General features: G+C 57.1%; 3 protein-coding genes and 1 long non-coding RNA gene across 14 annotated transcripts; 3 read left to right on the forward strand and 1 right to left on the reverse strand.

Moving 5' to 3' along the window:
- The first annotated feature begins 26 nt into the window (after positions 1-26).
- IL27 (interleukin 27) lies at positions 27-4678 on the forward strand. 2 transcript variants are annotated; one of them, XM_058712139.1, is made up of 5 exons: positions 27-174; positions 2088-2260; positions 2348-2446; positions 3278-3436; positions 4146-4678. In XM_058712139.1, the coding sequence occupies exons 1-5, from the start codon at positions 144-146 to the stop codon at positions 4392-4394; spliced, it is 711 nt and encodes a 236-aa protein (XP_058568122.1). In that variant the 5' UTR covers positions 27-143; the 3' UTR covers positions 4395-4678. The 2 variants fall into 2 exon arrangements, with proteins under 2 accessions (XP_058568122.1, XP_058568121.1); XM_058712138.1 differs by lacking the exon at positions 27-174 and having other exon boundaries at positions 560-2260.
- Positions 4551-10424, reverse strand: APOBR (apolipoprotein B receptor). 10 transcript variants are annotated; one of them, XM_058712136.1, is made up of 6 exons: positions 10303-10391; positions 8803-9955; positions 8620-8649; positions 5882-8589; positions 5531-5796; positions 4551-5441 (listed from the first exon to the last, which is right to left on the reverse strand). In XM_058712136.1, the coding sequence occupies exons 1-6, from the start codon at positions 10357-10359 to the stop codon at positions 5372-5374; spliced, it is 4284 nt and encodes a 1427-aa protein (XP_058568119.1). In that variant the 5' UTR covers positions 10360-10391; the 3' UTR covers positions 4551-5371. The 10 variants fall into 10 exon arrangements, with proteins under 10 accessions (XP_058568119.1, XP_058568113.1, XP_058568112.1 ...); XM_058712130.1 differs by having other exon boundaries at positions 5882-8373; positions 8404-9955; positions 10303-10394; XM_058712129.1 differs by having other exon boundaries at positions 5882-8772; positions 10303-10393.
- Positions 10425-10678: 254 nt separating this feature from the next.
- On the forward strand, positions 10679-21636 carry CLN3 (CLN3 lysosomal/endosomal transmembrane protein, battenin). The gene is made up of 17 exons (XM_058712137.1): positions 10679-11243; positions 11934-12133; positions 12320-12442; positions 12598-12676; positions 13911-14007; positions 14821-14892; positions 15284-15363; positions 15486-15571; positions 16073-16145; positions 16228-16371; positions 17270-17382; positions 18386-18432; positions 18508-18576; positions 18677-18732; positions 18824-18917; positions 21012-21152; positions 21255-21636. The coding sequence occupies exons 3-17, from the start codon at positions 12397-12399 to the stop codon at positions 21372-21374; spliced, it is 1317 nt and encodes a 438-aa protein (XP_058568120.1). The 5' UTR covers positions 10679-11243; positions 11934-12133; positions 12320-12396; the 3' UTR covers positions 21375-21636.
- Positions 18924-19888, forward strand: LOC131501715 (uncharacterized). Its single transcript, XR_009256862.1, has 2 exons — positions 18924-19566; positions 19607-19888. It is a non-coding gene; the product is annotated as an uncharacterized LOC131501715 (long non-coding RNA).
- Positions 21637-22497: the final 861 nt, after the last annotated feature.

A 22497-nucleotide genomic window follows, 5' to 3' on the forward strand; every position in this document is an offset into this window, starting at 1 on the left:
TCCCCATTTCAGCAAGGGGCGGTGAGGAGGGAAGACTGAGCGCAAAGCCGAAAGTACAAGCAGGACGGAAAGTGAAACCGGCGCAGCCCCCAGTATAAGACCCCTGCCCGGGAGATGGCTGGCCACACAGGCTGGGCCCCGTCATGGGCCAGATGGCAGGCGACCTTGGCTGGCGTGAGTTTGAGGCCAGGGCCGGGGGTGGAGGGGGTGGCAAGCTTGGCTGAGACTGGGCAGGGGGTGGGAGGGCTTGACTGGTGTGGATGGGGGCCGGGGGCCGAGGGACAGCTACTGGGTCAAGACTGAGGATACAGGATACAGTCGACCGGAGGATAGGAATGAGGCTGGAGTGAATGAGGGTGATGGTTTGATCAGGGCTGGGCAGCGGATGGGAAGCCTTGACCGGCCCGGATGGGGAGAGGCGGGCAGCCAGTTTGACCAGGGCCAGGATCAGGAGTTTGGCTGGAGCGACTGAGCGGGGACAGGACAGTTTGGCTGAGAACCGGGGCTGGGAGAGGAAGAAGGGCAGGAGGAGTGGGCTGGAGTGTGGGGCGGGGGCAAGGCGGCGGCGGCCTAACTGGGTCAAGGGTCTGTAGCTTGGAAGGAGGTCCAATCCACAGTGGGCGACTCAAGGACACAGAGACACAGAAGGAAGAGCAGATAGTAGGGCCATAGTAGGGACCAAGGGCTGGAGAACGGGTAGAGAGCCAGAGCCAAGGAGCTGGGATTGAGTGCAGAGCGTAGGGAGAAGCCAAGGGAAGGGTCTGGGGTCCCAGAGCTCAGACAGGAAGCCCTAGGAAGTGGCCCAGCTCGATTTGGGGTGGCAATATCCACCAGAGCCTGGGGTACTCACTTTCCCTCAACACAGAGCTGAGAAGAACCCCACTCTGCCTGAAGTCCCTGGGATGTGGTCCCTAAACCGGGGAGCCTGGATGCTAGGGGTCCCAGGGACCACCCACCGCCTCTAGAAGTACATTGGCCGGTGAAGGACCCAGAAGCTCTCCTTCACCTTTACGTACAGGACATTTCGGGAAGCAGAGCCCATCAAGAATGGACAAGGGAGAAGCATGGAGAGGAGGGTGAGCGGGAACAGACAGACTTACAGCTTAGTTTTGGTTTGTGTTTCGAGGAGAATTGTGTAACTCCAGTGATTGCTAGATTTCCTCTCCCTGATGGAGAAACCACCGAACCCTGGCCTCTTCCCAGACCCCCCACCCTAGGGCCCCTCTCTCTTCTGTCCAGGAAACATAGGCCGGAAATACTTTCAGAAACCAGCTGGCCTGACTACCCCATTTTACGGATGGGAACCTGAGGCACAGAGATAAGAGGCGACTCATCTCATCCAGGGAAGGACCTGGACGAGAAACAGAGGTTATGCCTCCCATCCCAGGCCCCCTTCCTCCCCCTGGCACCCCCTCTTCTTCTGACACTGCAGAGTGACCCATCGGCCTCGGTGGTGGCTGGACCAATCTGTCCTTCTGACTCTCCGAGGTAGAGTCTCCAGCACTGCCCGCCCACCCCTGGGGCTCCAGTTCAGGCCATCAGAGCCGCCTGGCTAAGCCCCAGGAATCTTCGGCAGAACAGAGTGCCCACTCCAGGGGAGGTGGCTACCTCGTCTGAGTTCCCTGCGGGGGAAGCACGCAGGATCTGCATTTGGGCAGATCTGGAATCCAGTCCTGGTCCCCTCCCCCTCTCGCCACGCCACCCTGGGCTAGTCAGCCTCGCATTTTCCTCATCTGCAAAATGCACGGATAATAGCCCCCAGGCTGCCACATACCGTTGAGCGGTTGGTTCACCGAAAAAGACACTTAGCCAAGGGAGTTAGTGAGGGGCCGAGATGGAGCCTGAGATCTGCTTGCGAATGTGGGCCTTCTGTGCAAGGCCGTGTCCGCCTCGGAGAAGGGGTACCTTCCTTTCGTTCAGACAGAGATGCCATATGGTGTCCTCGATAGCTTCCATGTTATTAGTAGCCTTGCGGGGTCAGCAAAATGGCACACAGGCTTTGCCTACAGCACAGGCTCAGAAGGGGCATGTTGAGTTCTTCTCGAGCTTTCCCCCAACCTGGCCCACCATCTCCCCCCTCTCTCCAGGGCTCAGCCTCTTGTTGCTCTCCTTCCTCCTGGCTCGTGCTGGTGTTTGGGGATTCCCGAGGCCGCCAGGGAGGCCCCCCCTGAGCCTGCAGGAGCTGCGGAGGGAGTTCAAGGTCAGCCTGCACCTCGCCAGGAAGCTGTTCTCCGAGGTTCGGACCCAGGCCCACCGCTTTGTGAGTCTCTCTCTGATGCAGCTGGCTTTGGGGACGGGCGAATCCCCAATCCCTCTGGCCCCCCCACTAACAGATCTTGCCCCACAGGCTGAATCTCACCTGCCAGGAGTGAGCCTGGACCTCCTGCCCCTGGGAGATCAGCTCCCCAATGTCTCCCTGACCTTCCGGGCCTGGCACAGCCTCTCTGTGAGTTGGGGGCCCGTGGGGTGGGGCAGGAGAGCTGGCAGCAAGGCTGGGCCGGGTATATGGCGATGAAGTCAGGGGATTGAATGGAAAATGGATTTGGGGATGAATGGAGGAATTGGATCCGGATGAGGCTTGGCACGTCACCGGATATAAAGATCCAGCTGGAATAAAGAAGTCGTGTCAGAACGAGGCTGCACATACGGAGGAGGGATGGCGTGGGATTAGTGTGGGAAGGAGGTTGGAGACAGGATAAAAACAAGTGAAGCCATGGACGTGAAACGGAGGGGGGTGCCTGGGTGGCTCAGCCGGTTAAGCGTCCAACTCCTAATCTCGGCTCAGGTCACGACCTCACGGTTCCTGAGATCGAGCCCCCAGTCTGCTGTTAGCACAGAGTCTGCTTAGGGTTCTCTCTCCCTCTCTCTCTCTGTCCCTCCCTACCCCCCCCCCTCAAAATAAACCTAAAAAAAAAAAGGAGGGGTGCCTGGGTGGCTCGGTCGGTTAAGCGTCCGACTTCAGCCAGGTCACGATCTCGCGGTCCGTGAGTTCGAGCCCCGCGTCGGGCTCTGTGCTGACCGCGCAGAGCCTGGAGCCTGTTTCAGATTCTGCGTCTCCCTCTCTGCCCCTCCCCTGTTCATGCTCTGTCTCTCTCTGTCTCAAAAATAAATAAACGTTAAAATTAAAAAAGAAAAAAAGGAAAGGAACATGAAAGGGGATGGTAGGGAAGAGGATAGAGTGGGGTTGTGGAGAGAGAGTGATAGGACAGCGGAGATGGGCTTAGGTTTGATCCTCAGCCTGCAAGCCTTTCCTGACCCCCTCCCTTCCCTCCTGCAGGACCCAGAACGACTCTGCTTCCTCTTCATGACACTTCGCCCCTTCCATGCCCTGTTGGGAAGCCTGGGAAGCCAGGGGGGCTGGACGAGCTCAGAGAAGATAGAGCTATGGACCATGAGGTTGGACCTCCGGGATTTGCAGCAGCATCTCCACTTCCAGGTAGAGTGTTCACCCCCCTCCCGAACTCCCAGAGACCAACACATAACATTGAGCCTCACGGGCCCCCTTTTTCAAACACTCCCTGCCCGCAGGTTGGGTAAGTTTGGAAGGAGATGCTGTAGGTCCTCTGAGTGTGTGTGTGTGTGTGTGTGTGTGTGTGTGTGTAGGCCCTGGCTCTGCCCCACCCCGAATCTCTGCCTCCTCTTGATGTCTTGATCCAAACAGCTCTGAAGCACCCGGAACAGCTGCTGGCATTAGCAGGCCCCACAGCAAAGCTCGGTCCCTTCTCCCTTAGCCCCTAACGTCACCAGATCCTCCCGAATGTCTCCAAGGGAAACAGGCGTTTTATCCTTAATAAAATGTAAGCAGCGTGAAAACTGGCTGTCCCACCTTGCTGCCCACTCCGGACCCCCAAATGACCCTCGAGAGGAGAACTTCGGGCATCCCACACGCCCAGGGCAATCCTGGGATCGTGTGCCCGCCCCGGGCGCGGCATCCGGCTCGGTGACTTCCATTTTCTCGAATCAAAAAATCAGGCAGGACACGTGAGATGATGACATAACGGAAGGTCTAGAGTAGGGGCTGTCCGGGGAAATCATGACCTCGTGGCATCTGATGTCATTCTGTTGCCACTGGGCACCTAAAGGAACAAGGGTTTGCTCGGGGTCTCCGCTTGGCCACTGTCTGACCCGTGGGCCTCTCCTCACAGGTGCTGGCTGCGGGACTCAACCTCCCCGAGGAGGAAGATGACAAGGAGAGGAAGGAGCCGCTCCCAGGGGCTCCGAGTGGCCTCTCACGGGTGTCAGGGCAGCCGTCCTGGCCCCAGCTCCTCCATACCTACCAGCTGCTGCACTCCTTAGAGCTCGTCTTAGCTCGGGCCGTAAGGGACTTGCTCTTACTCTCCCAAGCTGGAAACCCAGCCCCGGCCTCGGGGTCCTCGTTCGGCTCCCGGCCCTGATGGGGTGACCGCTCAGCCCCTTCCCTTCACCCTTCATTCAGTTCGGGCCAACGGGACAGCCTCCAGCTCGTCTGCCTCGAACAGGGCAGGACTCCACCGGCCTCCCACCCCAACCCCCACCCAATAACTTAAGGCCCCTCCAGGCCCTGCCGGATATTTATTTCTTGGATATTTATTTATTGTTTAGGAAAGTGATGGTTTATTTATTGTTTCAGAGCCGGCTAGTTGTCCCCGAGCTAGGCCACCGTGCGGGGTGCCGAATAAAGCACTGTCATCCTCTCTCAGCCTCGGCTTCTTTTCCCAGAAGGGGTGCCTGATGCCAAAGGACAAAAGGGTCTGGGGGGGGGGGTCTGTAGTCTCTGGCCGCCCTGGACCCCTCTCTGCTCCTAAATTTCGGGGGCTCCTGGCCCACCTTCCCCCAGACTGGCTTGCTGGGCTGGTGGTTGCCACAGTAACCTGCAGAGCCGTGAGTTTTTCAAAGCTCAAGGCCACTGATCTGTCCCATCAACCTCTGATTGCAGATGGAGGTCCAGAGGGCCTCCTGACCCCTCTCCTCCGGGCTAGCGCCCACCCCGCCGAGCTTTGGGTTCCCACTGCACTGCCCTCTGGAGGCCTGGGTGGGGACCGGAGAGGTCGGGGAGGGAAGGCCGCGAGGAGAACTGTCCCGTCCCCTCGGTCCTGCAGACAGCAGAGATGCGCCGGAGGCGTGATCAGGACGGGCCATGAGGGGCGCGCTCCCAGAGGGCCAGGGGTCGGGGGGGCGGGGTGTGCATCAGCCACATTGCAGTCAGACTCCTCCAGTTCACGCTTCTCGAGGATGTCTGCCTCTGTCTGCTCCGAGCTTGACACACCAAGAAACCAAGGCCCAGAGGGTGGAAAAGGGTGTGTCCAAAGTGGCGGAGGGAGATAGGCCAAGCAGGATTTGGTGGATCCTTCTGATGCTCATTCAGGGCCCGGCTCCCAGGGGCTCGGGGCGCTCACTGGGGTTTGGGCCGGCCCAGTCGGGCCTGCAGTTCCTGCATCATGCCGGGGTGGGCAAGGCCAAACCTGCAGGTGGAGACGGGCTGTGGGAGCTGGTCTCCACGTGTCCACGGCCTCCTCCCCACCCCGGCCCAGCCACGTCGCCCTCTGCTTACCCGTGTCCCAGGGGCCTTCTCCTGGCTGGCGGTGGGGTCCCTTCAGGCCTTGGGGGGCTTGCCTCCGGGGGTTCCTCTGGCCGGAGAAGTCTCTGCTCGGGGGCTGATGGCTCTTCCTCAGGGGGGGGGCTCGGAGGCTCCTCCTGCCGCTCAGGGGCCGGGGTCCGTCGGAAAGAGGGCCGGGAGCGACGCTGGGAGGAGCTTCGAGACAGGAGTACACGGCTCCTCGAGACAGAGACGTCCAGGCGAGACCCAGGAAGCAGGGCCTGCAGGGACAGGGGCACCGAGTACCAAGGGGCTGGCTTCGATATTCTGCTCTGTCCAGCCCCAGACCCTGGCTGGAGCCCTCACCTCACTCCAGCTGCCGTGAGCATCCCCTCCGGTACTTGCTGCCGTCTCTCCACGTGGCCCAGGCTCCTGGTATGTTGACTGGTCCTCCTGGCCCTGGATGTCCTCCGGGCCTTCTGGAACAATCTCCTCGGCCTCCGCCCTCTGGTCTTCAGTCACCTCAACACCCTCCACGTCAAGGGGCCTCTGTGCCTCTTTCTCAGGGTGGAGGTCCCCACGCTGCCCCTCACCGCCTTGCCCCTGCTCCTTTAACTGCCATCCCGCAGCCTCCTGTTCCCGCGGCGGCGTCTGCCCTCCTGGGAGCCCCTCGGCCTCTACCGTGGCCGTGGCGCCCTCTGCCCTCGCCACCTGGGAACCCCAGGTAAAGCCGTCCATCCCACAGCCTCCCTCTGCCGCTGCAGATTCCCTGACCTCTGCGCACTCTCCCCTGGGCTCACCGTCTCCGGCCTCAAAAGCCTCTTCTGGGCCCCCTCTGCTATTTATCTCCATGTCTGCTGAGCCCTCCAGGCCAAACTCTGGCCCCCCTTGGGTTTTTTCCCACGCAGCCTCCACTAGCTCCTTTCCTCCCCCAGCCTCCTGCCTCCCTTCTGATTCCCAAGCTTCCCCAGCCTCTCTTTTGGGCCCTCTCCCAGGTGCAGCAGCCCTCCCATCGGCCTTGTCCCCCGCTATCTCAGCAGCCGAAGAACTGACCCCTGTGTCCTCACTGTCCTGGAGGCTCAGAGCCGCCTCCTCCAGCCCCCAAACTCCGCTGGATGTCGTGTCTGCCCTGCAGGGCACCGTGGCCTCTGCCTCCTCATCCTCGGTGTCTCGGGCATCTGACTTCCCCAGTGCCCGACCTGCCCCTGCCCCTGCGCTGAACCTTCCACCCGGCTCCTGGCTCTGTGCTCCGCGGGCCTCTCCCTCCTCTGCTCCACACCCTGCTTCCTCAGCTTTCTTCCACTCCCCACCTGCCTCCAGGACATCTGGGAGCGCAGACTCTTGGCCTCCCTCGGCCTCCTCGGCCTCCTCGGCCTCCTCTGATGCCTGGCTTCCTACAGCCTCCTCCTCCCCCTCTTCAGCATCTGCTTTTTCTTTGTGGGAATCCCCTCCCTCCAAGTCCCTCCTCTGGGCTTCAGTCCCAGAGGCACCAGGCTTTCCATACCCCAGGTTTCTGGGGTATTCCTCTGGGCTCCTTTCTGTCTCCTCTTTGTTCAGGGCTGGAATGCCCCGGGGCTCTTCCTCTTCCCCCAGTCCTTCCTCAGGCTGCTCTGTTGGGGTCTGGGGGGCGGCCATCAGCTCAGGGTCCTGGCCTTCGGTGACCTCGTGCTCAAGGCCACTGCCCTCCAACGCCAGCCCTTCTCCACCTGTCTGAGCCTCCCCCTCGCTCTTCTCCCCCCTGCACTCCTTCTCAAGCCTGGCTTCCGGGGTTGCCTCCAAGCCAGCATCGCCTTCAGCCTCGTTTGCCACTTTGTTCTTGGGCAACTCAGCCTCAGCGATCCAGCAACTCTCTCCCTCCTCTTTGGCCTTCTCTGCCTGCACCACCTCCTCCAGACCAAAGGCAACAGTCCTGTTCACCAAGGCTTGCCTCCCCTCGGCCTCTTCCCCATCCCGATCTGCCTGGACCTTAAACCCCTCTCCCTCCCCCTCTGACCCCTGGCCTCCTGCAGACTCCCTCCCTGCCGGCTGGTCCTTCACTGCTTCCTCCACGCCCTCAGTTCCTAGAGCCTGGCTCTGTTTGGGGGAAACGCTCATCTCAGCCTTTCTCTTCTCATCCACCTCCTCCTCCTGGTCTTCCCTGGTGGCCTCCTCTATTGCCCAAGTCCTCCCAGTGCCCTCTGAGATCCTTTCTCCAGAGACTGCTTCCCCATATTCTGGCTCCCTGGCTCCCGAGAGGTTACCTTCCTTCCCAACTGAGGTTGTCCCGGCCTCTGCCCTACCTAAAGTTATCCCGGCCTCCTCCTCCCCACCTGAGGTTGTCCCGGCCTCCTCCTCCCTGCCTGAGGTTGTCCCGGCTTCCTCCTCTCCCCCTGAGGTTGTCCCAGCCTCTTCCTCCCTGCCTGAGGCTGTCCTGGCCTCCTCCTCCCTACCTGAGGTTGTCCCGGCCTCCTCCTCCCTGCCTGAGGTTGTCTCTGCCTCCTCCTCCTCCCTGTCTGAGGTTGTCCCGGCCTCCTCCTCTCCCCCTGAGGTTGTCCCAGCCTCTTCCTCCCTGGCTGAGGCTGTCCCAACCTCCTCCTTTCCCCCTGAGGTTGTCCCAGCCTCCTCCTCCCTGCTTGAGGTTGTCTCTGCCTCCTCCTCCTCCCTGTCTGAGGTTGTCCCGGCCTCCCCCTCTCCCCCTGATGTTGTCCCGGCCTCCTCCTCCCTACCTGAGGTTGTCCCAGCCTCCTCCTCCCTGCCTGAGGTTGTCTCTGCCTCCTCCTCCTCCCTGTCTGAGGTTGTCCCGGCCTCCTCCTCTCCCCCTGAGGTTGTCCCAGCCTCTTCCTCCCTGCCTGAGGCTGTCCCAGCCTCCTCCTCTCCCCCTGAGGTTGTCCCGGCCTCCTCCTCCCTACCTGAGGTTGTCCCAGCCTCCTCCTCCCTGCCTGAGGTTGTCTCTGCCTCCTCCTCCTCCCTGTCTGAGGTTGTCCCGGCCTCCTCCTCTCCCCCTGAGGTTGTCCCGGCCTCCTCCTCCCTGCCTGAGGTTGTCTCTGCCTCCTCCTCCTCCCTGTCTGAGGTTGTCCCGGCCTCCTCCTCTTCCCCTGATGTTGTCCCGGCCTCCTCCTCCCTACCTGAGGTTGTCCCAGCCTCCTCCTCCCTGCCTGAGGTTGTCTCTGCCTCCTCCTCCTCCCTGTCTGAGGTTGTCCCGGCCTCCTCCTCTCCCCCTGAGATTGTCCCAGCCTCTTCCTCCCTGCCTGAAGCTGTCCCAGCCTTCTCCTCTCCCCCTGAGGTTGTCCCGGCCTCCTCCTCCCTACCTGAGGTTGTCCCAGCCTCCTCCTCCCTGCCTGAGGTTGTCTCTGCCTCCTCCTCCTCCCTGTCTGAGGTTGTCCCGGCCTCCTCCTCTCCCCCTGAGGTTGTCCCGGCCTCCTCCTCCCTGCCTGAGGTTGTCCCGGCCTCCTCCTCCCTGCCTGAGGTTGTCCTGGCCTCCTCCTCTCCCCCTGAGGTTGTCCCGGCCTCCTCCTCCCTGCCTGAGGTTGTCCCGGCCTCCTCCTCCCTGCCTGAGGTTGTCCCGGCCTCCTCCTCCCTGCCTGAGGTTGTCTCGGCCTCCTCCTCCCTGCCTGAGGTTGTCCTGGCCTCCTCCTCTCCACCTGAGGTTGTCTCTGCCTCCTCCCTGCCTGAGGCTGTCCTGGCCTCTTCCTCCCTGCCTGAGGTTGTCCCAGCCTCAGATTCTGTCCCTGACTCCCGTGTTTTCTCTACCCTTGTGCTTTGGCTACCCCTTAGGACCACCATCACCTCTCCTTCCTTCCCAGCCTCTTTGGCTCTAGGCGCCTGGATCTCCTCTGCAACTGCCTCCTTGAACACCTGCTCTAATGACTCCCTGCTGTCCCCTGCTACCTTCCCCTCGGGCTCCCTCTGCCAGGTCCATTCTGACTCCGCCTTTCCGGCCACCCCTGGTTTCCCTTCCCTGATCTCTTCCGCCTCCTCCTCCTGTTCCCAGGTTCTCCGTGTCTCCTCTCTGTTCACTTCCTGCTCATTGGGCCCTCGACTCTCTTGGGTTTGGCTGCCGTTGTCTCGACCAGCCTTAGACCCTGCCTCAGACGTCTTTTTGGCCTCTAAGTGGGCACTGGGCTCCTGGCACCTGGCAGTCTTGGCTGCTTCCCAGGCCCCAGTGAGCTGCCTGTTTGCTTGAGACCCATGGGAGCTGCCTTCTTCCCAATCCCAGGTCTGTTTTGTAGCTGAACCTCCCTCCTGGTACCTTCCAGCCTCTCTAGGCTCTCTCAGCCCTCCACCCTCCTTGCTTTGGCTGCCTCCAAGGCCCTCAAGGGCCTCCTGGGCTCCCTTCTCTTCAGTCTCCTCTGGCCTTCCTGCAGCCACCTCCCCCAGTTCCTCAGCTGCCCTTGCCTCCCTCCTCTCTACAGTGGGGACCTCATCGCCCATAAGGTAGGAGACAAAGGTGCTGAGGGAATCCTGGAAGAGAAGGGGCAGGGGGACAAAGGCATTAAGGGGAGATCCAGCCTTCTTAGGACTGTTTAGGATGGGACCCTGCCCCAGAAGAACTCAGATACAGAAGAGGGGTTCTGGGATCTGGGAGGAGAAAGAGAACTGTATCTGCAGAAGGAAAAGGAAAGGGCTAGATTAGGGGTAGGGATGTATCTGTGGAGGTGGGGTATTGAAATCCAGAAACAATCAGGCTAGGATGCTACCTGATCCTGGGAAAGGAATCTCAAGTCTTGAGGAGAGTCTCAAAGGGTGGAGGGAAGGGGGGGCCCCAGGGAGCAGGGCGAAAGTCTCTGGCATCTCCTTGCCCCTCTCACCAATGCCCCCCTCAAGGCCTGATGCAGCCCAGGGAGATGGAGCCGGAGGAAATCCATCCTGTCTGTCTCTGTGTGTCCAGAAAGCCGACAAATGACCGTCCCCACCCACTGAGACAAGCCAGTCTTCCCCGGGGCCCAGGACACTTCCTCTTCCCCTAAGTCTGCCTGACGCATCCCCTCCCCAGGCCCTGCCCACCCTCTGCGGTGCCCACAGCAGCTTCCAGTCCTGGCTGGGAAATGGGTGTGCATCACCTGGGGGGACTCAGGTGCATAGTTGGAATCGAAGGGCAAGGGAAGGGAGGCCATAAAGAAAAACGTAGGAGCAGGAGACCTCAGAATTGGGGAGGGGGGAGGGGGCCATGGCAACTGCAGCTTAAATGACTCAGGTCTTGTATTCACACCTCAGCCATTTCCGTCTCCCCCACAAGCCACAGCCACTCTGTGAGAGGAAGCTGGGGTTTGTGGTTCCTGTTTTGCCTAGGGACAAGGAGTAGGAGTGAAGAGGGGTTGGTAAGAGCTCTGGCTTCTCATTTCAGGGTCATTAATGCTTCCCTAAGGGGAAGAAGGGGCCGGGCTGGTGGCTCCAATGTCCATTCCCTCATCTGTAGTCATTCTTGCAAAACAAAACTTGGCTAAGCTTCGTGTTGTGGTTATTTGTGTCTACCTCTCAACCTCTTGTGAGTTCCTTGAAGGCAGAGGCCATGTATGACATGTTGCTGAGTTTCTAGGGCACCGCAAGCGTAGTAGGACACCATATTTCATTGGTTGAGTGACCTGGGAAGCAGCCCAAGGGGGCCACATTTCAAACAGCAGTCTGAGGACTTGGTGGTGAGAAAGAGCTGGTAGAGGTGGGCACCAGCTGGTGGAAGCCCATAGAAGGGATTAGCAGGGGAAGGACTCCGTGAAGAAAATTCAGATGCTGCTTAACTACCTAGAGAAAGGTAAGAGAATAATCACTCCTTATTTGGGACTATGTGAAATGACTTTGATCTACACCTCTTCCCCTAATCCCCATCTTCTAAATTTCCAATTAAAGGGACTAGATGAGATCACAGAATCAGAATCTTGGACCTTATTACTCGTCAGGTCTAAGTATCCTCGATGCAGGCAGGAATTCTGCCAGCAGCCTGCTCAGCCAAACACACCTGCCTCTGGTGCTCTATTTCCTATGGCTAAAAAGGTCTCTAAGGTCACGTTTAGGTCTCACTTTGCGTCTTCACCAGCAATTTTCCTTTTTTGTTTTCTCATCTGTAAAGCGAGGGGGGAGGCGGGACTATTTCTGTGATAATCTTCAGTTCTAGGATAATTTGGGGAAAGGGATCTCTTTAATGCTTTGGATATTGCCAATAGGTAGAAATCCTCTTTGATGAGTGTTATCTTTATTTTCAGTTCCGAAGCAATCTAAGGGCAACAGATAAAAATAAGGATGCTCCGAAACTGGCTGTCTTTGTTCCCAGCCAGAAACAGAGAAGGGAGTAACCCGGTGGCCATATTTATTTCTGGCAATTGAAGGTCGCTAGAGGAGCTGAAGCCGCTTGCTGCCATGCCTAGTGCTGGCAGGATACGGTCAAGACCTTGCGCCCCGCTAGTCTAATGTCGTGGCTCTTCTTTGCTGATCCTACCCGCTCTAGTTTTAAACCAGCGGTTCCAGGGTTCTCCCGGCCTCTCTCTGTCCCCCGCCCCGAGGCTGGGAAGGCCTAAAGCGAAGACAGAGAGAGGACCCGGAAGTTGTGGTGACCTCCAAAAGCACGTGATGAGGGACCCGCTGGTGTTGTCACGTGAGCCGCCCACCTGCGGTACCTCGGGGCCGAACTTGCAGCTGCTCTTAAAGGTACAGACCGCAGAGCCCCCTGCTTTAAAGGGGGCGGGGGCGGAGTCCCACGGGTGGGACGTGGTGGGGTGTGCGAGGGCGCGAGATGGAGCCCGGGGTAACGTGGTGGGTCGCCGGGCGCGAGTGCGGCGGAGAAGCCGGAGCCGGGACCGGCAGTGGGGCGTTGATCCTTCTCATCTGTCGCAGACCCTCATCCGCCGGGTCAGAGCCAAGCCTGGACTCTCGCTGACTTTGAACCCTTCGCGGGATCTGAACTTGATGCCATGGGAGGCTGTGCGGGCTCGCGGCGGCGCCTTTTGGATTCCGAGGGTGCGTATTTCTACGCGCCCTCCTGAGAGTGACAGCCTCTGTCCCCACCAGACTCGGGCCTCGGGCGCTGGCTCGGCCCCGGGAGGAGCCCCGTGGGGCCTTCGTGCACCTGCGAGTGGGGTGGAGGTCATGCTCGCTTCTTCTCGCCTTCCCAGGGGAGGAGACCGCCCCCGAACCTCGGCCCCGTCTGTTAGACCGTCAGGGAGCCCTTTGGAAGAACGCGATGGGTTTCTGGTGAGTGGCCCGAAGAGTTCAGCAGAAGTAAAAATGCGGTGGGAAGAGGGGAAGCAACAGGAAGAAAGAGCTGAGGAGGAAAAAATTGAGCTCTGAAAAAGGAGCTGAATTCACAAATATTTACTGAGCCAGTTGGTTTGCCCAAGGCTGCGGGTAAAGTTCCCAGACTTTATTCATTTACTTACCACCTTCTTATTTTGGCCAGAGCCTCATTTCACCTGTAGGACTACTTCGTGTTTTACTTCAAGCAAGTCAGGCTTTAGATTTGTAAATGCATGTGTTTCTTTAAAGAAAACTTTAAATCACTATTCTAGACGGAAAGCCAGTATTGCTCCCAATGCATGTTTTAAAAAGCACATGCCTGCTTTTTAAAAGATCATCCACCTACCTCCTGGAATCATTCAAATATTGAGCTCTGGGAAATGCTTCTAGCACTAACCTGACCATGGAGGGCTTGGGTGGCACACTGGGTTGGAAGTGACTTCCCACGTGACTCTGGAAGAGTCTCGTAACCTCTCTGAACCTCGGTTTCACAGCAGCAAGATGAGAACAGTAGTACCACTTTGTAGGCTTGTGGAAGGAGCACGTGAACTCTCTGGCTCTTGGCCCAGTTCCTTTCCCATCACTGAGTGTGGCTCTGGGAAATGAGACTAAGCAAAAAAGATTCTTCATGGGTCATAAAGGACTTTGGTATTATCTTGCTTTCATCCCTGCAGCCCCCTGTGAGGCAGTGAGAAGAGAAACTTGTATCCTCATTTACCCATGAGGAGACCAAGGCCACTCAAGTAGGAAGCAGCAGGCTTGGGATCTGAACGTGATCCTTCCGAGCTTCAAGCTCCGGGATCTTTCTACTGTCCCAGCACGTCAGAGACTGTGGATCAGTGGATGAGAATAGTCCCAGGAACTGAATCATGGTGGAAGCTTGGAGGAGACAGGCATCAAGGACGACTTCCTTCTCTTCCTGGGAGAGATAAGATGTGGACCCAAGTCTGCCTCCCAAAGCCTGTTATTTCTAGCCCTAACATTGAATGGAGATGGCGGGGGGGGGGGGGGGGGGGGGGGGGCTAGTGACAGAGAAAAACAAGGGAGCTGACTGAAGGCCACAAGAAGGGGAGATTTGGTGCTAGGACTGTGGGTAGATTGTAAGCCTGGAAGGAGGCTGGGATGTGTTCTTCTGTGTCAGTTATATCTCAATAAAACTGAAGAAACAAAAGGTCTATAATGCTCACTCCAGGCTCCTGGGCCTTTGCAACAACTTTTCCTATGTGGTGATGCTCAGCGCCGCCCATGACATCCTTAGCCACCAGAGGGCATCCGGGAACCAAAGCCGTGTAAGTGACCCTCTCTATCACCGCCACCATATTTAGTCATTATGGGAAGATAAAGAACTCAACCTAGGGCAGGGGCCTCTTTGAAAAACTCAGGGAATGGGGTAGCCAAGGGTTGGGGCAAGAGGACTAAAGTTCCCAATCTCCCAGACCTCAAGAGTGAGAAGGGTTTTTAAGAATCAACTGGTGCCAGGTGTCCAAACTCAAATTTTGGCTGGGTGGGGCCCTGGTAGGGTTTTTTTAACCCCAGCACTGAACATTTTAGGCTGGAGAATTCTCTGTTGTGGGGCTTTCTGTGCATTGTAGGGTGTTTAGCAACATCCCTGGCCTCTACCCATTAGATACCAGTAGCATCCCCCCCCCCCGCCCCCCCAGTTCTCCAGTTGAGACAAGAATGTCCCCAGACATCGCCAAATGTTCCCTGGGGGCTATAATCACCTCCCGTTGAGACCCTCTTGTCTATGATGAGCGAGGGGATGCACGCCAAAGGCCAGCAGCCACCTCCTTACAGGCCCCACAGGGAATTCGGTCCAAGATCAGCTTTTCTGGAAACGGAAATCTTTAAAAATGAAAGCTCCTGAATGTGTTACCCAAGTAGAGCCCATTTACAGGGCCATCTTTGGCCTTCGGGTCCTTAGTTTAAGGTTTCCACGGCCACCTCACCCTGCCTGTTGTGCACATAGAAAAAGCCAGGTCCCAAGAGTACAGCACGGAGCCAAAGCCGTCCTTCAAGTTAGGGCTGAGCTGGGAATGGAGTCGGGCCCTTTTGGTCTCTCCTCTTGCCTCCCTGGGTAAAAGACTCTTCTCTTTTATCAGGTAGACCCAGACCCAGCGCCCACCACCCGCAATAGTTCATCTCGATTTGACTGCAACTCTGTCTCCACGGCTGTGAGTACCCATCTGGTCTCCTCCTGCCCCGCACCCCCACCCCAAGCACCCAGCTGCAACTGTCGTGATTATAATAATCAAGACCATTTACTGAGCCTTTTCTGTGTGTGGCCTACATTGGCTCATTTAATGCACACAGCAGTGCTTCGAGCTAGGCGCTATAACCATCCCCCATTTTCCAGACGAGGAAACTGAAACTCGGAGAGTGTGAATGTCTTGTTGACTCCTAGCTAAGGAGCAACAGAGCTGGGACTCGAACCCAGAGCTGTCTGACTTCAGGGCCTGTGTTTGTAGTGGGTCGACCCGGCTGGTGTGTGTCTTTCCTTGGCCACTTGGTTGGGAGGTTTGTGCCTGGGACCATCTGGGGTCTCAATGTGTTCTCCCGTTCCAGGCGGTGCTCCTGGCCGACATCCTCCCCACCCTCGTCATCAAATTGCTGGCCCCTCTTGGTCTTCATCTGTTGCCCTACAGGTCCGGGTGGGGGTGGTGGGAGGAAGGGCAGGTGGGATCTGAGAGTGGGGAGGCCAGGAGGGCTGGGGAGTTGCGGGCGGAAGCTGACCCTCTTCTTCTCTCGCTATACCTCTCCCCCTCAGCCCCCGGGTGCTCGTCAGCGGGATTTGTTCTGCGGGAAGCTTCATCCTGGTTGCCTTTTCTCATTCAGTGGGGACCAGCCTGTGTGGTGAGTGTGAGGTTTTGTGTCAGGTGGGGAACCCAGAGGAACCGAAACTGAGCATTGTGGGGTAGTCTCCCCAGCTTCCCCGAGAAAAGGGATTGTTTGTGTAACTCTCAGAAGCCTGCCAGGACTGTCACAGGCAGGAGAGGGGGGATGGGGTCATTTTGGAGGGGTTGGGGGGTGGGGAGATAGGAGGGAACGGATGGAACACCGGGAGCTCAAGACGAGCAGTCACCAAGACTCCATGACGGCCAAGGCATCAGAGATGAGTTCTTGCTCCGGAGTTGATAACTGGGCAGATGGAGGTACCATTCCCTGTGAGCGGATGTGCGGGGGGAGCGGGTTGGTTCTACTCCAAGTCTGAAGCCCGCCTGCCCAAGGGATCTGTTTTTAGCTCCGCTGAGCTGATGCAGAGGAGGCCCTGGCCAGACACCTCAGGGGACCGGAGATATCAGGGAGGCTGGGTGTGGTCACTGCCATGCTTGTCCCCCACTCCCCCCCCCCCAGGTGTGGTCTTGGCTAGCATCTCGTCAGGTCTGGGGGAGGTCACCTTCCTCTCGCTCACCGCCTTCTACCCCAGGTAAGCAGGCAGAGCAGGGAGTCGGGGAGAGGACCTCCCGGTGCTGGCTTTGGTCCTTCCTCAACCCTTGTGTTCCTCTCAGGGCCGTGATCTCCTGGTGGTCCTCAGGAACCGGGGGAGCAGGGCTGCTGGGAGCGTTGTCCTACCTGGGCCTCACCCAGGCTGGCCTCTCCCCCCAGCACACCCTGCTGTCCATGCTGGGTATCCCCGCCCTGCTGCTGGCCAGGTAGGCTGCCTGGGCTGGGAGGGTGATGGGTCAGGGGAGAGAACTAGACCCTGCTCCCAGTCTTCCCATCCTGGCTGCCTTGTAAAGAGGGGATGTGGATTCTGGACTCTGATGGGCCTGGTTTGAGTTCTGGAGCCGCCACTTGCTAGCGATGTAGTGTGGGGCAAGGTGTTTCACCTCTCCGGCCCTCAGTTTCCCTGTATCATTTTTTTTAAAATTTTTTAAATGTTTACTTGTTTTTTGAGAGAGAGACAGAGAGAGAGACAGAGCGCAAGGAGGGGAGGGGCAGAGAAAGAGGGAGACACAGAATCGGAAGCAGGCTCCAGGCTCCGAGCTGTCAGCACAGAGCCCGAGGCGGGGCTCGAACTCACGAGCCGTGAGATCATGATGTGAGCCCAAGTCAGATGCTTAACCAACTGAGTCATCCATGCGCCCCAGTTTCCCCATATCTTAAATGGCGGTAGTTCTCCTTGTGTCTTCATGAGGTGATGTGTGTGAAGCCTCTGATACAGTGTGGATCCCAAGATGATTTGCGGGGGGCGGGGTGGGGGGGACCCTTACTTGATTAATTTTGAGTGTATTAGGAAAAAAATTTAAACTAGCCAATCCAATCTGTTATCCACATATTAATGCTTAGAACAAGGCCACGTAGAAAAAGGGAATCAATTTAAAGGAAAATAACAAGCAAAAAAAAAAAAAAATTATATATAGGAGGAGTGTAGATATGGCATATTAGAAGTGACGGAAATTTGAAAAGTTGAATGAATGTGTAACACACGGTAGCTAGAGCGATCATCTCTGGCACGGGATGGGGGGCTGTGGCAATGATGGGTGGAGGGGGTGGTGCCCTGGGAGGGAGCGGCCTCTCTGGTCTTACCTTCATCCCACCCTCTCCTAGCTATTTCTTTTTGCTCACATCTCCCGAGCCCCAGGACCCTGGAGGGGAGGAAGAGGCAGAGACATCAGCCCGGCAGCCCCTGATAAACAGCGAGGCCCCCGAGGCGAAGTCAGGTAAGAGATGCAGAGCCGTCACTGTCTCTCTCACTGGGTTTTAGCCTTTGCTGTCTACGGTGGACCCGGTCAGGAAGGGGGGGGAATGGATGTGCTGGTTACGGTAAGAATCATTTGCGTTCATCTATTCAAGAAGTGCTCTCATTGAGCACTTGCTGGGGGTACCAGGTGACTGACATAGGAAAGGGGGGAGATTCGTGAAGAAGCAGCTGAATCGGAAACGTGTTGTTTTCAAGCATTGGTAAGTGCTGGCCGGACGTAAAGCGGTTTTGCTGCTGGGAACTGGGGGGGAAACAGAGAAGGGTCCTGCGTAGAGAAGGTGGTTCGGAAGGCCTTTTTGAGGCAGTGTCCTTGGGCTGAAATTTCAATGACCAGGTGTCAGCCTTATGGATGTCGGGGTGAACAGGTTGCAGGCAGAGGGAGCAGCAAATTCTAAAACCCTGTGGTGGGAATGAGCTTGGATGTTCAAGAAACGGAAAGGAGGGGCCAGCTTGGCTGGGATGGAGTGTGTAGCCTTTGAGCTGTATACATGAGCTGTGAAGACGTCTCACCGGCTTCTTTCCTTCTCTTTCTTTCTTTCTTTCTTTCTTTCTAAGCAGTGGTAAAACAGAGCTAACGTGAAGTTTACCGATTTCACCATTTTTTTATGTTTATTTTTGAGAGGGGGAGAGGGAGACAGAGCACGAGCAGGGGAGGGACAGAGAGAGGAAGAGACACAGAATCGGAAGCAGGCTCCAGGCTCCGAGCTGTCCGCGCAGAGCCCGACGCGGGGCTCGAACTCGCAAGCCATTAGATCATGACCTGAGCCGGAAGTCAGATGCTTCACCAACTGAGCCCCCCCCAGGCGCCTCTCAATTTGACCATTTTGAATTGTACAGTCCCAGTCCGGTGGCATTTAAGCGCGCTCAGTGAGCGTGAGCGTGCTTGGTTTCTTGCACACCAGCACCCTCTGCCGAGTCAACGTGCCAGCCTCACCTGCCCTTCTCTCCCTGTTCCCCTGCAGACTCCAGCTCGAACCTCTCCCTTCAGGAAAGGTGGACCGTGTTCAAGGTATGGATGGTGGCGGGTCCCCCGTGGCCAGTGCCCGCCTGCCAGCCTGCCACTTACAGCTTCTGACCCTTCCAGGGCCTGCTGTGGTACATCGTCCCCTTGGTCCTGGTCTACTTTGCGGAGTATTTCATCAATCAGGGGCTTGTGAGTGAGGGCTGCTGGGGGGGGGGGGGGGGGGAGAGTAGCAACGGAGGCGGGGCCCCACGTGTCTCTGACTGTCTGCCCTGTCTGCTCTCTGCTGCAGTTTGAGCTCCTGTTCTTCCGGAACACGTCCCTGACTCACGCTCAGCAGTACCGCTGGTAAGAAGGGCGAGGGTGTGGCGGCAGGACGGGCAGGGGGCTGGGGGCGGCACCCGGAAGGGCTTCCTCCTACTCCCTGCCTCCACCGAAGGTACCAGATGCTCTACCAGGCCGGCGTCTTTGTGTCCCGCTCTTCTCTCCGCTGCTGTCGAATCCGCTTCACGTGGGTCCTGGCCCTGCTGCAGGTACCGAGCCCAGCCCTCCCTCTGTTCCCACCGTAGCTCCCGGCTTCCCAGACCCCAGGCTTCCCTCCCTCAGCAGGAATTATTTATTGCTCACCCTCAGGTTCTGGGCCCGGGGGACAGAAGGCCAGCAGGGCTCCGGCTCTGCGTAAAACGCGTGGCCTCAGCAGCCTGGCAAACCTGGGTGCAAATCCCAGCTTGTGTACTCTGTAGCTGGGTGACTTAGGGCCGGTCTCTACACCAGCCTGAGCCTAGAGTGCCTCCTCTATAAATCGGGTGTGGCCAACACCTACTTGTCAGGGCAGTCGTAGGAAATAGAGGTGAGAAGAAGAAGAAGAAAATGAGATTTTGTATTCTGTTTTAACCCATTAGAAGCACTCACTTAGTGGTTATTTCCACAAGCCTCGTGCAGAGACACAGGGTTTCAAATAACGTTTCTAAGGATAAAGAAAAATGTACCATTCTTTTATTCTGGATGGTTCATTGTGATAGAATCGGTGATGTCATAGTCAACAGGCTATTGACCTCAAGGCTGGCGAGCAAATTTTGACTTCCCACAGCAAAAGTATTACAGCGTTAAGTGCACAAACACCATCCACTCCCAACGGTCTAACCCAAGTAGCTTCACATAACCAGCCTTCGCTGTTTCAAGGTCATGTGTCTACAGCTCCTGGAGGTAACTCATTTTCAAGGTCATGTGTCTACAGCCCCTGAAGGTAACTCTCAAAATACATCTTTGGTTAGTACAGGAAAGTCCTTTTTAATAAGCTGAGCTCACGCCTCGGATAACGAGATATAGGGCAAGTGAAGATTTTGCACTTCCGGGTTATGACGACGCCATGTGAATGGCCTCCAGCTTCTCTGTTGGTCTGAGCAGTACTGCGAACCCAGGGCTATGTACCCCCAAAGTGCCAAAGCACTGCGTCAACAATTCTGAACTCAGTAGATGCCACTGAAATGGGTGGCTTGCGATTTTAGCTGTCCTTTTTTTTTTTTTTTTTTTTTTTTTTTAAGTTTATTTATTTACTTATTTTGAGAGAGAGCGAGTGTGCACATGCCAGTGAGCAGGGGAGGGGCAGAGAGAGAGGGAGACACAGAATCTGAAGCAGGCTCCGGGCTCTGAGCGGTCAGCACAGAGCCCGATGTAGGGCTCGAACCCATGAACTGTGAGATCATGACCTGAGCTGAAGTCGGACGCTCAACCGACGGAGCCACCCAGGCGCCCCTACTGGGTGTGTTCTTTTCCATGCAGGTCTCTGAGCTTACCTCAGACTTCATGAATGAGAACCTCTGAGGGCAAGGTCTATGTGGGTCACCACACCCCCAGGTGTATGTACATCAACCTTGTGAGCTGCCACGGTGGCCTACCCACTGGGGAGGCAACCTTGTGTGCTCAGACCTGGGGCACTGGGGATCCTCTGAAGGACTGGAGCACACAGGAGGGACCTACCTCCTTGGGTGGGGTCGGAGAAGCTTCGTAAGAGAACTGAGAACACTTTAGCCAGAGTTTCTCAACCTCGGCACTGTTGACGTTTGGGGCTGGACCATCCTCTGTCGTGGGGCCGTTCGTGCCCTGCAGGGGGCTGGGCCTCTGCCTACTCCGTCCCCACTCGTGACAGCCAAGAACATCTTTACATGTTGCCCAATGTCCCCTGGGTGGCAAAATCGCACCCGGTTGAGAACTGCTGGTGCATGTGTAGCCTCAGTCTGGTAGAATGGAGGGGGGGGGGGGGGGGGAGCGTGCCCTTGGGAGGAGGGCACTGGGGTGGGAGGGGTCCTGATCCAAGCTGAGCCATGAACAGTGGTGGCTAGGAGATCCCAAGTGAGGGGAAGGTGGAATAGCGCTCCAGGCAGCAGGCGTGACAGAACCAAAGGTGAAGTGGGGAGAGACCTACGAGGTCTCGGGTGCTGGGACGGGACAGGGAGCAGGCTTACCCCGGATCTCAGGGTCTGGTAGGCCAGCTGGGTGCTGGGATGTGATCCAGGCCCGTCAGCCCTCTCAGCATCTCTCAGAACCGGGGGCCACTGGATGGGATCGCAGCCTCCCTGCCCGCCGCCGGTCCCAGGCTCAGCCCTCCCCTCCTCCTGCATCCATAGTGCTTCAACCTGGCCTTCCTGCTGGTGGACGTGTGGTTGAGCTTCCTGCCCAGCATCTACCTCGTCTTCCTGATCATTCTGTATGAGGGACTCCTGGGCGGTGCTGCCTATGTGAACACCTTCCACAACATTGCGCTGGAGGTCAGCACCAGCTGGCTGAGGGTTGTGGGTAGCCTCGCTGGGGAAGGCCAGGGCAGGGGTGTCTAGGACTGAAGCCTCACCCCTGCTTTCTGCCCTCTCCAGACGAGTGATGAGCACCGGGAATTTGCCATGGCGGCCGCCTGTATCTCCGACACCTTGGGCATCTCCCTGTCAGGGCTCCTGGCCCTGCCTCTGCACGACTTCCTTTGTCATCTGTCTTGACACTCTGGCTTCTTGGAGCACTGGTCACACTAATCTGGGCCTGCGCTGACAGGCGGGCAAGTCAGGCCGCGGGCCCACAGCCCAGAGCTCGTTCCCAGAGCTCCGCCCCAGGCTTCCCTGCACGGCTGGGGTGCAGAGAAGCACCGAGGTTCCGTTCCCCCTTGAGCTGGGGGGGAGCCGTTTTCTCCCACTCCCAGGCTGGCCTTGGGGGGTTTCTTCACGGCATTATGTCCTTGGAATAAATGCCTATTTTGTCAATTGATTCCTGTGCCATTTTTTTCTGGTTGAAAAAAAATGTTTCTTTTATTACAGAAGTAATACAAACCCACTTTGGAATGTAGGCAGGAGAGCATAAAGAAAGCATTTCAGCAGATTTCTACTTCATCTTTGAGGCCTTATTCATTCATTCATTCATTCACTGTATGGGGCCATATATATATACATTTCCCCCCAACATGTAAGTTTTCAAGCCTACAGGGAGGTTGAGAGAATTCGTATTCATGTAAGCATGGTTCCACAGTAAACCTTTTGCTAGAATTACTTTATCCCATATGTAACACTCCATGCAAATCAGCCTATCTTATTTTTGTGACATATTTCAAAGTAGGAGGCTGACTTTCATATATTTCTCCTATGTTTCTAAGATTTTATTTTATTTTTTAAAGTTTATTTATTTTAAGAAAGAGAGAGGAAGAGTGGGGGAAGGGCAGAGAGAGAGAGGGAGAGAGAGACTCCCAAGCAGGCTCCACCAGCACAGGGCCTGACACAGGGTTCAATCTCATGAACCGGGAGATCATGACCAGAGCCAAAATCAAGAGTCGAACATTTAACCAACTGAGCCATCCAGGCGTCCCAAGATTTTATTTTAAAGTGATCTCTATAGCCGACGTGGCGTTCGAACCCACAACCCTGAGATCGAGAGTTGCATTCTTTGCGGACTGAGCCAGCCAGGCGCCCCCAATACACTTCCCTCTAAACACATCAGCATGCAGGTGCACCTGGGTGGCTCTGTCAGTTAAGCATCTAACCCTTGATTTTGGCTCAGGTCTAATCTCACAGTTTGTGGGATCAGCCCCCATGTCGGGCTCCATGCTGACAGCATGGAGGCTGCTTGGGATCTTCT

Source organism: Neofelis nebulosa, chromosome 18 (assembly GCF_028018385.1).
Source record: "Neofelis nebulosa isolate mNeoNeb1 chromosome 18, mNeoNeb1.pri, whole genome shotgun sequence".
NCBI classification, from domain to species: domain Eukaryota; kingdom Metazoa; phylum Chordata; class Mammalia; order Carnivora; family Felidae; genus Neofelis; species Neofelis nebulosa.

Bases quoted from the DNA above. Each gene is read 5' to 3' on its own strand.
- IL27 (XM_058712138.1), top strand. From the start codon at position 1,835: ATGGAGCCTGAGATCTGCTTGCGAATGTGGGCCTTCTGTGCAAGGCCG. The intron at 2,447-3,277 runs GTGAGTTGGGGG...TCCCTCCTGCAG, and splicing joins GGGCCTGGCACAGCCTCTCT to GACCCAGAACGACTCTGCTT. The intron at 3,437-4,145 runs GTAGAGTGTTCA...CTCTCCTCACAG, and splicing joins AGCAGCATCTCCACTTCCAG to GTGCTGGCTGCGGGACTCAA.
- CLN3 (XM_058712137.1), top strand. From the start codon at position 12,397: ATGGGAGGCTGTGCGGGCTCGCGGCGGCGCCTTTTGGATTCCGAGG. The intron at 14,893-15,283 runs GTGAGTACCCAT...CTCCCGTTCCAG, and splicing joins GCAACTCTGTCTCCACGGCT to GCGGTGCTCCTGGCCGACAT. The intron at 21,153-21,254 runs GTCAGCACCAGC...TGCCCTCTCCAG, and splicing joins TCCACAACATTGCGCTGGAG to ACGAGTGATGAGCACCGGGA.
- APOBR (XM_058712125.1), bottom strand. From the start codon at position 10,359: ATGGATTTCCTCCGGCTCCATCTCCCTGGGCTGCATCAGGCCTTGAGG. The intron at 9,956-10,302 runs GTGAGAGGGGCA...CTTCTCTTCCAG, and splicing joins AGGCCTTGAGGGGGGCATTG to GATTCCCTCAGCACCTTTGT. The intron at 5,442-5,530 runs GTAAGCAGAGGG...CTCCACCTGCAG, and splicing joins AGAAGGCCCCTGGGACACGG to GTTTGGCCTTGCCCACCCCG.